Source organism: Micropterus salmoides, unplaced genomic scaffold, assembly GCF_014851395.1.
Source record: "Micropterus salmoides isolate LMB-PRFRI ecotype aquatic unplaced genomic scaffold, ASM1485139v1 Ms_hic_scaffold_19, whole genome shotgun sequence".
In the NCBI taxonomy this organism is placed as follows: Eukaryota; Metazoa; Chordata; class Actinopteri; order Centrarchiformes; family Centrarchidae; genus Micropterus; species Micropterus salmoides.
The window spans coordinates 10,423,965-10,441,741 of record NW_024041039.1 but is presented as its reverse complement, the minus strand read 5'-3'; the positions used below and the strand labels follow the sequence as shown (position 1 = coordinate 10,441,741).

General features: G+C 41.1%; 1 protein-coding gene across 1 annotated transcript; it reads left to right on the top strand.

The window, feature by feature from the left end:
• Positions 1-344: 344 nt before the first annotated feature.
• Positions 345-16,609, top strand: LOC119910956 (pleckstrin homology domain-containing family H member 1-like). Its single transcript, XM_038729824.1, has 7 exons — positions 345-604; positions 5,194-5,376; positions 12,959-13,021; positions 14,411-14,560; positions 14,659-14,742; positions 15,127-15,208; positions 16,186-16,609. Exons 2-7 carry the CDS (start codon positions 5,233-5,235, stop codon positions 16,419-16,421), a joined length of 759 nt encoding a protein of 252 aa, XP_038585752.1. The 5' UTR covers positions 345-604; positions 5,194-5,232; the 3' UTR covers positions 16,422-16,609.
• The last annotated feature ends 1,168 nt before the right edge of the window (positions 16,610-17,777 follow it).

Here is a 17,777-nt window from a genome sequence, read left to right as displayed (position 1 = left end):
GGTGAACACACAGTAGGCCTGCTTCACATCATCATAATGTTGTTGTTGTGAACATGTTAGCATGATAATGGAAAACCAAAAGATTAATACATAATTAATCATTATTCAAATCAAGAGTTTTTATACTATCTTAAAACATATCTGAAGGGGATATTTAATCTTCAGTGTGTAAAGCTGTAAATTAAACTCTGGTTCAGACATCAGCTCAAAGAAATCAAGAACGTGTTTACATCCTGGAAGAAAAACCTCTAGGCAGCCTTAATGCAATATCCTGAGCCGCTCCTGCCTATAAGGGGGGCCTGACTCCTGGAGAAATTTGATCCTGCAATGGGCCCTTTAAAGGAATATGGGATGAGTCTGTTGAATGGAGCTCAGTGAGTCCCACTGAAGTCTGCGCTCCAAAGAAAGCCAAGGACAGCAGCGGGACGAGGGCAACACAAGACATGAAACACTGACAAACAAACTAATGAGGACTGAGAGCAGACAGAAAGTCAACGTACTGAAGAAGAAGTCGTTATGAGCCCAATTGCAGCGAATTACCGGGGAAGGTGTCCGTGATCGGAGAAAGCCGACTGAAGGGGGGGAGAGACAACAAAGATACAAGGTAAAGAAGCTGTGAAGGGCTCTGCTGTAGAAGCAAACTGCCGATTTATCTCTTTGCTTCCAGCATGTCACGCAGTGTTTGTAATGCAGATGCCAAAAGACACATTTAACCAAGACGCAGGAGGTTGTTTGGGAGAAAAGCCGCAGCTTCAGCGGAGTATTGAGAGAGATGTCAGAAGTTTGATTGAACTCTTTTTCGCTGACCGACGGTTTTACTGTTGCTACTATTCTACTAAGCGCCTGGCACACCTGTTCCTTGTGGGTTTTTTTGGACAAAATCTCGGCCAATGCGTGTCTTGGAGTAGCTCTAAATATATTACTAAAGCTATATTAAGTCTATATGTGAATCCAGAAATGGGGGGAAAAAACATGTTTATATTTGCATGACTTTAGAGGAAATTGTGCATATGTATGTCTGCCACATATGCACACTTCTCTTCATCATGCGCATCTGGAGAAATCATGATGGTCCATACTGCTCCATAGCCTACATCAATCTGACCCCTCCAGCAGCAGCCATAGCTATAACACCTTCTAAAGCTAAAGCATGAAGAGAAGATATATTATCTCTGTCTCACAGTGTATGGTAGGGTGTGTCTTTTGCTATAACTCATGCGATTTTTCCCCTTCAAAAATGATGCCTTTCTCCATGCCCTGAAGTGCTGCAGGAGAGTCAACACTTTTGAAGTGTGTGTGTGTGTGTGTGTGTGTGTGTGTGTGTAGGATGGAGGGCTGCAGAGGTCGATGTTTACACCTCAGTACAGAAGAATGTCAGGGCCTGTATTTAAGGCTGAGACTGATAATGAGTGAGGTCAGTTTGCTGAGGCTTGTCATTAACCTGAGCTGGGAGAGAGAGCTGCAGGTTTGCTTGCTGGCGAAGGTAGGAGGAGAGGATGTAGTAGAGGAAAGATGGAAGGGAAAAGGGAGGGAAGAGGAGGAAAGAGGGAGGGAAGAGGAAGGTGGGAAAGGTGCTGCAAAGAGAGGGGGAACAAGTGCAGGGGGGTGAAAAAGTGAGAGGTGTTGGAGGAGGAGGGATGAGGCAGATAGGAAAAGGAGGAGGAGTAAGACAAGATAGATAAGATGATAAATGTTAGGATAAACTTGAGGTGTATTCATGATTTAAAAAAACAGGCTAAGGACTTGCATTTGCCTCTGTAGGGCTTTAAATGTCTAATTTGAGTAATTACTCTGTTGAAATTGCCTTTTGAATCTGAATTATTACAAGATAAGAATAAAAAGTAGGGAACACGCTGTTATTTATTAACTTTTAAAACATTCTCCTTTTTCATCAAATTACATTAAACCTCTGTTTTCCAAGAATGGGGTCAAAGTTTAAAAAATTTGTAGCTGTGTTGGAGAGCCACTACCAACACCCCCCTCTTATAGGAAGAAATCCCAGCTGTAGCTGCAAAATGGGACCAAAATAGTGAGGCACTAATTTAAACAAAAGCGTGAGGCCTACTTGGCCGGATGGGAGTCGACAGAGGTCCCCTTTGTTAAACATATGGGGTTGCAGAGCAGAAGATAAGGCAATATTTAACACACCCATACTTGACTCCTCGTGTTCTCTGATAATTTGTCTTTGTCTCCTTTTGTACACAGAGATCTGCCATGCTGACACAAATCTGCAGCGACTGACCCAGATTTACACATATGCTCCTGTGCTGTTTGACGGGAGTCTTTTTTTATTTTGTGAGTGTGTGGTGGTCAGATGCAAAAAACGTGGGGAAGCCAAGCTGGACCTCAGCAGAGACAACAGCAGTGGGGATTTGAAATGTCTGGTGGGGATGATATCACTGAACCACCTAATCACTTACATCACCGCAGCTGCATGCTCAGCAGTGTGTCAGACTGTGTGTGTCTGTTTCCAATCTATTTCAGTGTGCATCTCCATCTATGTCTGTCTGTGTTCTGATAAGCAAGCGCTGAAGAGTTACGACTGGCCGGGGAGTGTGTGTTTGAATATGTGGTGATTAAGGGGGGTTTCAGTCAGTGCAAGGACGTGTGCTCCTTGCATCCTCTGAAGAGCAGCACACGCCCTCGATCCTTTGACCAAAGGTGCAGTCAAACAGCCAGACAGAAACGCCACACACTGTCCCGTCCAAACAATTTTATAACGAGCTCTGATAGCTTCCACATTTTGAATAAAAACTCTCCTCTCTGGATTTCAAATCTCACTCAGTCTGAGGAATAATGCAGCATAACTGTATAAGTCTAGTCAATGGAAAAGCAGTTCTCGGCGATGGCAGACGTTGAAACGATCCTGCTGGGATCGCTGCGGTGGCGTTTCCATTCAGTCGTCTTCCCCAGTGTTTGCTCTGGCTGCGGCTACATGCAAGTTCCCCCAGCTAAATGGAAGTAGAGAAGCTCCCAGGGCCTTTGTGTCTCTCTGCAGCCAGGAGAGGACTCACCATTCTGGGCTTCATCTGTGCACCTCCCTGCCTGCCCGCTCTGGGTGGCCTGGGTATTACCAAACAAGGAGAACCTGGAAAGCTTGCCCTACACCTGAATGTTTCGAGCATTGGCATATGCCAGATGGAGATGCAGAAGAGAAGAGTATTTATCAGATTGTATATAACAGTAGACTCAGTGGAAAACAGTCTTCTGCGTTCCTATAAACCATCCCACAATGGAGGGTTATGCTCATGCAAAAGGAGAAAATTACTCCAGTTTAAATCTTAGCTGCAACAAAAGCTACATTACACCCACACACACAGTGAAATTGACCTCATTCTTGACAGGCTGGTGATGTCGGGTTGACTTTGTCCTTATGCACACCGATGCAGAGAGAAGTGGCCTCTTGTAACCTCTGGTTGCCTTCCTTCCTCATCCTGCACAAAGTTTAACTTTACACTTGCTGATTATCCACTCCCTGGCACCGGTTGGCATGAACTGTAACAACCCCCTCATGTCCAACAAGCAGGGAGTGTTATAGGAATTGTTCCGGGGAGAATTAGCATGGCAGCGCTGAGTGTTTAACCATCAAATAGCTTGTTTACACCCAGCTGTTAGCTTCTGGAAGAGGGCCTGGCCTCATCTGTCCTGGCTTGCCCACTGTGGCCAAGCAGGGCTTATTCAAGCGTTCTCTTCTCCATGCCGGCGTCCCTCTTTACTTGACCTTCATACACCAGTCTGCCCCAGAGAGAGAGAGAGAGAGAGAGAGAGAGAGAGAGAGAGAGAGAGGAGACGTCGGTAGCTGGACTATGACTGTCCAGCCTGGGTACAGCGGTCGGCTGGCGAAACCTCCACACGCATGTCTTCTGTAATTTGTTTGCTAGGCCTGTATTTATGAGCATGCTAATTGTAGGGAGTGCCATGGTGCAGTTATAGTCGCTGGACTTTGAATGTCTGCTGTTCTGCTGACGGTGTCTGGCTGCACTTTGAGTCTGTCTGTCTTTCTGTCTGAGTACTGCTTAACTTTTTAACTTTCTTAAACTGCTTTTGGTATCATTTTTACTTAATGATAGGCAAACTTTCACTCAAAATCTCTCACATCTCAGCGTCATTGCTGGGCTCCTGCGAGTTCAAAGCCCAAAGCTGATTCTTATTGTTACTTTTATCTCAAGATAATCAGACTTTTATTGAGTTCACACAGTAGGGTATTAACCTTTTGTAAATGAATATCCTCCCAGAAAAAAATAGCCACTAGTCAATCGTCCCCAGGTGAAAATAACCTCAGCGCCCCAGTTTCCCACATTCAGCAGTCGGCCCATTCATTCTCATACATTCTTTCCTCCTTTCTTTGCCGAGGCGAGCTGACGGCCCCCCTCTCTAGCTGTGATGGGACTGTCATGCAGAAAGACACTATTGTGCTGCGCGGGATCCCGTTTCAGTCTTGCCTTGTAATTAAGAAGGGATTGCATGGCTAGGGAGTTGTGGGCGGGGAGGTGGGAGAGACCAGGGGATTGGGTTAGTAGGTAATTTGGCTAAAAAGCAGAGCGCTGACCTGCTTTGTAGCTGGCAGGCCTGGGAGCCGGCACGCATGAACCCAACTCCCCCACCGACACACAGCCTCCCTGCTGAGGTTTTGTTCAGTGTGTGTGGGCATGTGGAGAGACTGGGGACGAAAAGGAAAGAAAAGTTCCGGCTGTGGCAATATCTCTCCAAGCTGTCTGTTTCTTTGTACAGGACATGTTTACGTATGAATGTTTCTTTGTAGTTATAGTCACAGAGCAACACGGAAAGTGAGAGGAAGCTTTCATTAACCTCATGTCAGTGTGGACTCATCGTTAGTGTTTGAGTTACTCACATTTCCTCAGTGAATCATGGGAAGTGTGGTCAGCGGAGAGCATTTGTAGGGGTTAAGTCAGATTTTTATTTTCTTGTGCTATAAATGAAAACAGAAGCTGGACTACTCGAGGAAATACCATATTTGTGGATCCTGTTTGGGCTGATTCATGTTATTTGCTTCCTTATTACTGTGAAAAGAAAAAAGACTTTAGATTCAAGTTAAATGTGTCACTCAGGACAAAGTTATTATCTTCACAACAGCTAATACAGTATACTCTTGACAGCAATCTCAAATCAGACAAACCATATACAGTATGTAAGCATGAAGTGCTGAGTAGACTTGTGTTTTCCATTTTTCAGTGGAGTCTGAGTCCAGAGGCAGAGCTCTGAATCCTCGCCATGGCCGACGTGCTGGAGAGCGGTGGGTCGGGAGCCGTCAGAGTGGCCAGCGTGGATTGGCAGAAACGCTGCATCGCTCTGGAGATGCAGCTGCTGAGGTTCCGGATCCAGGCTGGGAAAATCCGAGAGCTGCTGGCAGAGAAGGTAATAGCGAAAGTCATCATGCATGGGAATTACAGCAAGCAGAGTTTTTCTAATAAGGATTTCAGTCTTCTGGAGCCAGTTGCACCAACTTTTCATATGTTTAAACATAGTTATAATGTAAGTGTTTATTAAGTGGATATGAACACAATAATAAATTAAAACAGGACGCACCACAGATACTAGTTCTTACATAGAAACAAGTTGCTAATCTATATTTAGACCCAGAAACTGCCAGGTGTCAGTGTTGTGTAGTAAAGTATGCTAAATGAGCTAGCTTAACTGACAAAACTAACATAAGCTAGCTAAAATACAGTATAAAAGAGTCAACATGGAATATGTTTATGCAGTATAGCTGACCTGAAAATTGATTAACATACTGTTAAATTAAAATAAAAACAATATAAAATAATGTATCATCAATTGTGTCAGTTATGTTATGTTCGGCATGTCCAGTCTGATATTTTCCTTCATACTACCAACTCTGAAACTTCTCTATGTATAAAAAATAAAACAGATTGGCAGTTAAGTTTAATATATTGTTGTCTAAAACTATCATTTTACATCTCGTGACGCTGACTTCTAGTTTACAAAGTTGATTGCTTTTTTTTTGCATTTCACGCCTTTTATTATAAAGCAATAGTGGAGATGGGGATTTGCTATTCATAGTCATTTTCTCATCCCTAAACCATGAGGGCACCCCACAGCTATAGCAAACTCCCAATACTGTTGGTGTGTAAGTGAAAGTGGCAGGTTTATCGTAAAACACTTAAAGGAATGGCGTAGGAAGTTCAGAAACATTTATGTAAGGACAGAAGGAAAAGAGAACTGGATTTTCAGTAAGATTTTGCTTGCTTTGTTCAGCTTAAACTACAGCACGTGTCACATGTTTGAACTGATGGTTTTGACATGACTCTTATTCGGCAGTTGTAAACTGTCGGCCACTTTCATCTGCAAAAGAAACCATTCCACAATATATTCTGACCAAACACTGTGAAGAAGTCAGTTTCTCATCATCTTCCTCTTCTGGCGGTGTTTTTAAGTGTTTTGCGCATAAAGCATGTGAATCAGTTAGAAATACAGGTATGGGTGACTGTATGTTTATGTGTGTGCATAAAGACAGATGAGATTACTCAGCTTATTTGGTAAACATTTGGTCCACTCATTCTGTGTCATTAGGGGTTGGCTGCAGTTTCATCCAAGATGAATATTTAACATTTAAATCATCGTTCCTGCTGCTTCCCCTCAAGTTGTGGAAATAACCACCAGCCGCCGGCCAAATGCTTGTAAATTCGTGGCTGTTGTAAAGCCTGACTACCAGACACTTTGGAAAGTAATCAGCTGTCATTAGGAGGTTCAGCTCTACTCTGAAGATTTGTTGGTAAAAGAGTGGAAGTGTTTGGATTAGGGGAAGGAGGAATGAGTGTATTAGCAGAAAAACTGTTCTCCTGTCTTGACTTTTCTGCAGTTTTCAGTTCAGTTTTCTTCTGTAACTTCACAAGTGGCTGTTCTTTATAGACTCGTATAGCTTGGAACTGCTTTTGTTTTGAGTGTCACAGTTGTATGCTTTCTGTATCATTTCTAATTCTGGAGTAGTAGTGTGGTTCAGTCAGTCCGCGGGATGTTTACAATCCAAACATAACCCCGTGTCTGATAAGGGCAGGACGACTCCCTGCTGTGTCCTCTGGCAGGTTCTGTCAGACCTCCAGCTTGACTGTGAGATCCAATGCAACACACACAAACATTTATAACTTAGAGTCATTAATAAAGGCTTCTTCCACAACAATATTTTTGGAGGAGGATCCAAAACCAAAGGGATTTTTCCCAAGTTAGCAGGCTAATGAACAGATGAATCCTACATACGCTAAATAATACTAGAGCACCTAATGTGTAATAATCTGCAGCTGAAAATTGTCCTTCAACAACTGCTTTCTCCTGCTTTAGTAACATTTACTGAAAGCTACAGTGTCCAGCTTACTCAGCCTTTTTTAAATGAAAGTACACATTTGTGAGCTGTTTTTGAAGATTTATGTCTTCAGTAGGACAAAGTGTGCTTGGGGCTAAGTGCAACAGAGAGGGTATGGAAGTCAGCATGTTCTAAAAGGTGGAGGGATTGTGAACGTATTGTTGGTTTTGGTCTTTTTGTGGGATTTTTTTCAACATGTCCTTATACCACTGGCGACCTGTCCAGGGTGTACCTCGCCTTTCGCCCAAAATGTAAGCTAGGATTGGCTCTAGTCCCCTGCGACCCTGTACGCGGGATAAGCGGTTGACGATGGATGGATGGATGGATGTCCTTATACCTAAACAAATAAATAGGTTAATTGTCAAGTGCCCCAAAATGATAATGTCTGTACAAGTAAACAACATATGATTGTTCCCCAAAACGACATGTACAAGTGTTGGCAAGTACCAGTCCAGTGAAGGGGTACCGGACTATTAGTGAAATAAGTCACATGGTATTTAAAATATCGTAAATGTTGTGAAACGGTGGTAGTTTGGTTGGATTTAGGCAACAAAACTTCATGGTTAGGTTTATGAAACGCTCGTGGTTTGGGTTAAAATAAGTACATTACGTAAGTCATATACAAAATGTTATTTAAAAAATGTCAGCTATGATTTCTTTTTACACGAGACTCAAACCTCAGTCTCCTAAGTGAAAGTCCTTTAGTTTGACAAATCCATCGACTCCACCACCTCCTTACACAGATGCTCTTTATACAAACCAACCTGACTTCTTCCATCACTAGAGGTTATGGCTTAACAAAAAACGTAAATATAAGATATAATAATGAACCTTTACGGCTGTTTTTCTGGCGAGGACGGGCTGGATTTTTTGACTGTAAGAAAAATGTAGACTAATGCCAGCTTTATCCCTTTCTAATAAAGCCATTAATTGCAGCTTTCCTCATCTTAATAGAAGTGGTACCCACACTCACACATACACACTTACGCTTAGCGCCCCATGTCATTTCAGCCATTAAGATAAGAATGGAAGGGAGTTCAAGCTTTCTGAAAATGGACTAATTACTGTCCTTCACCCCTCTCTCGTAAAAACATTCAAGTTAATACCCAGCACAGTATTTATTGTTAAATGTCCTTTTTGGCCATTAAGCAAAGAAAAGGAGTTCCACTTCTTTCTTTTTTTAATAGGCTAATCAATCTTCCACATTTGTCTTTCTTATAAACATGCATGCATATGCATTCTGATACAAATACACAAGAGCGATGTTTAAGGCCCGTACTGCTGAGTGTGTTTTTCTGAGTTTTTTTGGGGGGTGTAGGGGTGTTGAGTGACTACCATTCCGTCATGTTATTGCTGTTTGGAAAGTCTGCTTCACGCTCTTCATCCCCTCTCTTGCCAAGTTAGGAGTGTTTTGCGCATTGACCCACTTTGGTATGGAAAAACATGAAGAAAAAAGTTGACGTGGTTGCCTGTGACATGGCATTTATCCGCAGAGCCTGACTGTGAGTGAGGGGAGAAGAGAGAGAAGGAGATGCCCCATTTGCCTTGTGAGGAGTGTAACAGGATGAGTACTCCATTTAAGAGTTTTTTGAGTTTTTATTGTGGATTAGGAAAGTGCAATCGACAGCTGTCAGCTGGTGGCTTATAAAAACAGAAATTTCCCCATACAGAAATGACTGGCAGAGAGCGGGAAGCAGAGATAGAGATATATATGTATGTGTGTGTGTGTGTGTGTGTGTGTGTGTATATATATATATATATATAGTATATTTTCTGATGCCGAAGTGACAATACATAATTTGGCCCAAAAAAGCATTACAGTCTGAACATGTTTTCTACAGGGAATGACCTTTAAGAGAAGAGGAGAACGACTTTATCGAAATCCTCATTGAGGCTGTTGGGAAACAGCGTTGAGGAAATTCATCCAGAAATTGGTTTAGAGTTTCAAATGTACTTATTTTTGTCCCAGAATATAGAAATACCTCACTCAGAAGAATTTTTCTATTGAGCGGTATTCCCCCTTCAAGGTTTTCTTTCATTACTTGGATAATCTAATACTGAACAAATTACATTAATCTCTTCTATAAGCCTCATGTGGCTCAAGGAGCAAAATACTGTTGTTTGACTCAGACCGTTGGTATCAGTCAGCGAGGAAGACTCCCGAAAGGTCACTTGGTTCACAATCGTGTGTATAAACATTTATTTTCATGAGGGGCTTTTTTTTTTGGATCATCTCATATTTTTTTTAATAGTTCAACTGCCTTAAGATTGTTTTTCATTTTTAGGTTTGTTAGCTTTAACCCTCTGAGGGTTGTTGGTTAAGAGTTTGCGAGGTTTTATGCTTTTGTCTTGTATTTTACTTGTGTTTGTATGAGCACTTTATCAGCTCTCTCACTCATTAAAATACCCTCTGTTTTGTCTCCATGTCAATATCTATTTAATGTAATTCTTAGAGAAAATTATTTGAAATTACGTGCTGATGTCCCACATGCTTTTATTTTACTCTTTCTCTACCAGTGCCTTATTTCCCTTTCCTGTCTACTCTCCCTCCCCTCTTTTGTACAGGGGTTTTAACATTAAATCATTGAGCTAAAGTCATTACTAACCATCAGCTGTGCACAAGGGTTAATGATTAAATTTAAGGGACAGGCAAAGCACTCAGTGAACTGATACTTCACAGAGAAACCAATATCGGATGACTTTTTTTCTGCCTTTTCTACTGTATGTGTGACCTGTGTTGCCAATGCTTACAAGTAAACAAAGACCAGCTTAACCGACAGATTTTCAGATCCTGATCGCATGAACTGTTTAAAAAAATTGAGGGGGTGAAATTGAAGGAAAATTATGACTGAATAACCAGGATAATCCAATCTATAGGATCAGATCTCTTGTCTGTTAGTGTCTGGCAGTAACGGTAAACACTTATTTAGCTGTGAAAGATCTATTAGCTATCTGGGGAGCAGATGATCTGGTGTCTGTAGCCAGCCCTCATCTTATCTCCACCTCCCTGGATATTATCTGTCCCTCTGGAATCCATACTACAAGACAGAGGGTGCCGACACTTTGCTTCCCCACAAGCTAATTCTGCAAAACTCAATACAAAAACAAAATTGGTGGTGCAGTGGTTAGTACTGTTGCTTTACAGCAAGAAGGTTGTGGGTTCGAACCCTGGTCGTCCCGGCCTTTCTGTGTGGAGTTTGCATGTTCTCCCCGGGGGTTCTCTCTGGGTCTAAATTGTCCTAAGGTGTGCATGGTTGTTTGTCTATGTGTGGCCCTGCGATGGACTGGCGATCTGTCCTGCCCTTTGCCCGAAGTCAGCTGGGATTGGCTCCTGCCCCCTGCGACCCTGTACGCAGGATAAGCGGTTGACGATGGATGGAAGATTACCCATCGCTCTGTTATTTTCAGCTAAGAGGCACAGGGTAAGATTGGTGATATTAAATGTTTTTGTTATTGTCAACTAATTTCATGAAAAGACAAAAACCAACAACGCATTAGTTTCTCTCACTACTTTTGAGAATGACTCTTAACCTCAAGCCCATTTCTTCCTTCTGAAGATTTAAGTCACAAATCCCATCCATCCATCGTCAAACGCTTATCCTACGTACAGGGTCGCGGGGTAAATCACAAATATGTGCTTTAATTTAAAAAAATGGGTAAATCATTTCCTAAAACAGCTTTGACACTGTAGTTTTTAGCAAAAGTTACTCAAACAAGAGAAATTGTGCATTTATTGGGGACAATTTTTCATCACGGATTTGGTGCTCTATTGAGTATTTGCAGCAGCAGGAGGAAACGTATTGTTTGTGGGATTGACTCCAAATTAACTACAGTATCAATGTTCTAGTAATGGTGGATGTTATCCAGTGATCCTAGAAAAATCAATTAATTGTTGGCTTTAGTCGTTTAATGGGATTTGTTGACAGTAAAAATACTGAAAATTCAGAGACTTATCCTTAAATCAGATGATAAATGCAACTCAAACTACTAATACAAAGCTTTATGAAACATGACTTCCACCTCATCCATTTTCAGCCTTCTCAGCAGCAGAAGCTACTGTGTTGCACTGTGGCCTGACAGATGCTGTATTGCAGGCATAGTTGGGTCATGCCTGCTCAGCGATTTAGGCCTCAACAGTTGCACTCTGCAGTATCTAAACCAAGATATAAACTGACAGCCCTAGCTTACACAGTCTGCATCTGTACCTGATAGCCTTAAGAAGCCAGTTTGTTACCTTCAGATCACCAATTTGACTGCTCAGACTGTGTAGGAAGTCACAGTCAAAGTAATGGATAAAAAGGTTAGCTAAATGTAGTGGATAAACAGTTAAGATAGCTAAAGCACTTAATTTTCTGGTGAAATAACTAATAATAGCAAATAAATGGTTGAAAGAGCTTCTGCCACTAGTAGAAATGCAAACGTGACCCAGACAACCATGGACAGTTCAATTGTAGTTGTATCAGTTTTTTGAAGGAATGTATTATTTTGTAACAACTGTATGCAAAAACATTTCATACAGTAAATAATGTTCAGCGACATCCATTAAAAATCAACATGGCAGGTGGTGTTGATGAAGGTGTTCTCGAGTTCATCTAAGAGGCTCTGTGGGAACATGGTCATGGTCTCATCCTTCTACTCAACTGCCAAAAATTGCCCTAAGGAAGCCACTTAAACCCCAGTTGTGATGCTTAAGCTGTTCTCTGTGAGAAGCTTCCCAGTCCTGATATAAACGTTCTCTCATACACCTCCACTTGGCCTCTTTGTCAGCTTCACACTCGCCATGCTAGCTCACACTTCACATCCCATGACTCAAACTGGATGTGGCGGCTTTCAGGCTGTCTTCTGATGACCACTTCTCACATCTGTTATACGTTTTGACTTCTGAGGTACTTTATGTTTACTTAAAGTGCTTGTTTGCCTCTCCTATTTTTGTTTTTTGAACGGAGGACAAGGCGCTGTTTGCTCCTTGGCTCAACTTCGTTAAATCCTTTGACTCACGCTGAAGGCTTTTGACCTCGAGGTGAAGAGTCATCCAACCACTAACCATCAACATGCGCTCTGGCTCTAGCGAGTGTGAATTTGGATGCGAGGAAGTGTTTAAATGTTGTGAGTGGTGGATTCTGGGAACTCGGGGGGGACTTTTGTGGAGGTGACGAGAAGGGAGAAAGAACGAAACAAAGGGAAGGGAAACAAAGATGGAGGGAGGAATTCAAATGCATCTCTCAAGCAGAGTGAATCCATTAGTGTGTTTGTTCTCCTTTCACCTGGGTCACTGAACTCAGAAGAAATGGAGTCCTGGGTTAAACTTTGCAGATGTGTGCTTACTTGCAGGATGGATGGTGTTTGCCCTTGAGAGCATGAGTATGCATGCTTGCACAAAAGGTGACGCAAGTTTGTGCACACATGCATAGTAGCATTCTTGTGAAAGATTTTCACCCTCCTCTGATGACCTTTCTGCTGCTTCTGCAGAATGTCTATGGACCTCCTATGTAAATGTCCACACGCCTTTCTTGTTCTTTGTTAAGCAAGATTCTCTTCACTAAGAATTCTTTCCTAACACGGTTGGTCTTCTTTAAATGAAATTTAACTCTTGAGGAATCTCTTTTGTCTCTATTCCAGATGCAGGAGCTGGAGCAGAGGGTGATGGAGGCTGACCAGCGGGCTGAGAGTGCTGAGAAACAGGTACAGGGGCAGCTCTCATCCTTTAGACCACTGTTTGTGAAAAATTAAAGGATAATTCCTCTTTATTAACAACTTGGATCTTATTTTCTTGTAATTTTGGCCATCATAGCATTGTACTCACTGAGTTAATTTCTAAGTCCAACATGGCAAGCAACATGCGCAATCATGTGGTCACACAGGTTGTAAACAAACCCCCAGGTTAGCTAAACGAATATGAAGAATATGAAGTTGAGCTATAAAATTATTTCCAAAATGTTTGTTATTACAGACTATCTTCCTGGTTAAACTTTGAAAGCCCTAAGTAAGCACTTGCACCAGAGCTCTCTGAACATGCTTTTGGGATCCAATTTCCAATTTCTCATGATATATTTTTTTCTCTTGTTCCTTTTTGAGTTTAAATGTAGTTTTTGTAAGTCGCTTTGGATTTATTTGCTAAATGTAGGTAATGTAATATTCCACACCCACTCACATCTAGCTTTTGTCTTCAGTGGGAAATGGTACAATCTGCATGCATTGTTGGGTCAAATGACTCTGCAGTAGTGATTATTTAACGGCTCCAGCTTCGATGGGCAGTGATGGAAACTTAATTTTCACCCCTTTTGTGGAGCAATACTATGTGTAAATTGGCTGTAAAAAACAATAAATAATGTTCCTGGCTATGGGAATAATGTGTTCTTTGTACTGTGCAAGATGCAAAACTTCGCGGGGAGGAGGAAATAGGGAGACTGGCAGTGTGAGACAGTGCTAGTATACAACAGCATATTGAAAATGCTGAGTGAAAGAGGCATTGATTACAGCCCAAGGCAAGTAGCAAACAAATTAGAAAAAAATATCTTCCAGTAAAAGATGTCAAAAAAAGTAATGCTTTCTACTGTTTCCTGTGCATTTGTGCATAAGAAAGACTGATTTGTGATTGAAAGCTTTGGAAAAAGCTTGTAAGTGGGCCTTGAATCAAGATTTTTTTGTTTGTCAAACTACCGATTATAAGATCAAGAATGAACTTTCATGCTCAACATTGTGGATGTAAGAAAAAATCCTAAAATTGGTATCCATACAGTCACACAGTCAGTTGGATTTTGTTGGACTGCTAACCACTAAGTAGTACACTCAAACAGCACAGATGACACACCACTCTGTCTCTCTTGCTCTTGTGTTCAATCTCCGATTTGCTGTCATTACTGGCTGTTCCAGGTGTTTTCTGTAGGTGGTAATTAAATGGTGCCCTTTCTTTAAAAACAAGAAATACCTATGGGATTAGGCAGCTTTTTCTTGTCAGAGTTTGCAAAAAGTGCCCCTTTTTTTGTGCCTCTCAAAACTAAATGAAAGCATCAAATTTGAGCTTTCTTTTTGCCGTGTTTGTGTGTTCACTCCTCTAATTATGCATTTCAGATCCATGTCATGGAAGAAAAGCTGAAGTCTGCAAACATACAAACCAGCGAATCAGAGAGCTCGTTGTACAGAAAGTATCAAGACCTAACCAGTCAGGTTCAAGAAAAAGATGACGCGATAAAGAGGTTAGAGATGCAGCTGGAAAAACAGGTATGAATGGAGCTGTCAGATAAAGAACAGAAATGTCCATTTATGTTCATAAAATGTAAGTTGAAATAATCCACCAACTTTGTTTTCTCTGACTACAGATCTTAGTCAGAGCCCAGGAGGCAAAAATTATTGAGGAGAAAGCCGCCAAGATTAAAGACTGGGTCACCTTTAAGCTTAGACAGGTAAGCTCACACATGTATAGATACACCCCTGACTTAAGTTAGAGCCTCTGGGAAAGCCCTCACCCTGCAGAGAGACATTATCTGTGGACACAAGAGATGCTTATGACTGAAAGTGTAATATCTACAGCTGTTTATATGCCTTCGTTCTATCTGCAAACATAGGATTTAAAAATGCTCATTTATAAATGACGACCCAATGAAACACTCTAATTAAGCAGTTTTAAGAAGCATAGCACTTACTTGAAAATTCATATCACAATATCAGGTTTACTGTTGAGTTAAAACAAACTACTCCAAAACTACACTATTTAATTCCTTTCAGTGTAACAGTTGTATATGGCTGCTAAAAGTTGTGGTTTAAGACGTATATGTGCTTTCTTGCAGATGGAGCAAGAGAACCAGCAGCTGAAAATGGCCAACCTGAAGCAGACAGAACAGATGGTGCTGCTGCAGGACAAACTACAAGGTTAATACTGCTTTAGGTGTTTGGTGTTGAAAAACTGCACTATAAATTGTACTGTGCCAGCAGTGCCAACAGAAGCAGTGAAGTGTAGAAGAAGCGAAAGGTAATACCTTCATTTTATATATTTTTAGGCTGGTTGTTTTATGCCAAAATACTGCACTCTTTCTTTTGATAATTTTCAGCATCTACAAACAGAATTGCAGGTGTCCGTCTGTGCCACTGCTGTTAACATTTATATTGAAGTCAATATAACATATTAATCTACAATTTAATACATTTAAATGTGTGTTGTAATGGAAGCCAGTCACAAAGATCAGCTAAGCTAATTGCTGTTAGCAGGAGTTTAGCTGGTTTATCTAGATTTCGCTATTGCTTTATTTAGTGTAATGTAAGTGAAATTGATATTTTATTAAATTTAGCTTTAGTTTAGCTTTCACTTGATACAGCGCTGTTGCTTTAGCTGTTAGCTATTGGCTACTTTGGTAGTAGTCTGGCGCTTTGGCTTAGTTTTGAGCTCTGATTTGTTGTTACTGCAAATTCAAAAAGCAGAAATTAAACATAATTTTTTATATAGTAAAACAGATATAAAAAACTAAAAACCAAATGACTGCATTTTGTCTCTATAAGCCAGTGTAAAGAAGAACTCAGTTCATATTGCACCAGACCAGTAGTAGTTCAGCATCAGATTAGAGGTCATAAAGTAGTTTTAACTATTTGATTTAAATAATGTAATCTTAAAAATGTGTGCCCCGTATATTTGTGCATTGTGCTTCTTGATATTTCTTGGTTATATTGTAAATATTTGAATTAAAATTTGTCATACTGTCAGCCATTGAATAACAGGGATTTGTTAGAAATGTTAGCAGTAGTACAGTAAAAGGTCATGTAGTCAAGTAGGGAAATGATGTATCTACCAGAATGTATGCCCAGAGCTCCAGTGGGAAAGAACCTGAATTACTGATGTTGTATTTCTCCTCCAGCTCTCTTAGAGAAACCTGCTTCCTTTGTATCCCCTGCCACCTCCCCTGTAATGGATATCCACCTGGTGCCCAGCAGTCCGCTGTTTCCTCCCAGCTGCCCCGGCACACCACCTGCCCAAGATGACAGCTGGAGACAGACTGGTCCCCGTGGGGCCACGTCTAATATTAAGACCTTGCCAACAGGTGTGCTGCCCTTAATTTGTGTTATCTTGGGATGGGTAGCAGGAAGCTTTTGAGGTAATGAGTGTGTTCTTTAATTCAAGTTGGGCTGATCACATAAATGGAACAGAAACTGCATAGGTGGACAGATTGGAAGCCTTGCAAAAATGAAGTCGGCAACCATTGTTTACAAAACTTTGTTCTGCCCTTTCTTGGTTAGAATTAGGTATCGTTTCTGTTTTATAGATACATATATGGATGCGTAAATTGATAAATGAAAACAAATTTGTTTAGCATGACGAATAATATAATCATTTGACATTAAATAAAGCAATAAAATTAAAATAGTGGCATTTATTTGCAGTATATAACGCACAATTCTATTGCATTACAGATTATTTATTGTGCGTGTGTGTGTGTGTGTGTGTGTTTGCTTTAAGTAAAGTGTTAAAATATTTATCCCTGTATAATATATTACAGGTGGACATAATACCATATGAATTATAAGACCTTATAACACGTAATTGTTTTAAGTAAAGTGACACACATTTTGCGCAGGAAAACAACTTTTATTTACGTTTCTTCACTTTATGAATCTGTATGAATTTTGAACATTTTACAGTTTAGCAAAAAAACACAACTTAATTACATCAAGAAAACGCATTGTCAAGGTGGTGAGAGATCGCTCAAGAGAAGACCTGTTGCCGACCAACAATCATGTAAGAAGAGGCTCAGATGTTGTCACAGATGAATGGCGAGCCTATGGACAGGCCCTAACAGATGCAGTGGACAATTAAAGACAACCACTTCACAAAAGGTAGCCTATTAAAAGACATTTTAAAGTAATTGAATGGGAATACTGTTAGCTAGCGCTAACTGCCTTCACTTTTCCAGCAGTTGCGGAAACAACACACTTAACAGACAGACTGTGACCTACACTGCACATGTTCTGCCAGACTGACTAAATATTTTCTTCTGCTAACTTTCACCGTCACGTTCTGCTGCTCGCTCTCTCTCATTCATAATCAATTCAGAATCTTCCACGTCCGCATCGCAAAGAAGTATACTATACTGTATTATACTATAATGTTCACGGAACGCAAATGGCGGAACCTTTGGAACTGCGGAAGTGCAGTGCCCGGACAGTCGGAGGTGTGCACATAACAGAGACCCGTGATCTGTTACGTTTCTATTTCGTATAGGCGTAGCCCTCTAAGGCTATCGCTATTGGGTTTACCCCTTCCGCGCGCCTGCGCGGCACTGAGAATTTTAGTCTACGCCCACCCACAGCGTGGGCCTCTCCTACGTCCGCACCTTGTATATATACAACGGTGAGACCCAGCCTTCGGCTTCCATTTTTCTTCAGCACTGAGCTGTCTAAAGAGCAGAAGATTTGTCCAAAGTGCAGAAGATTGTCTAAAGAGCAAAAAAAC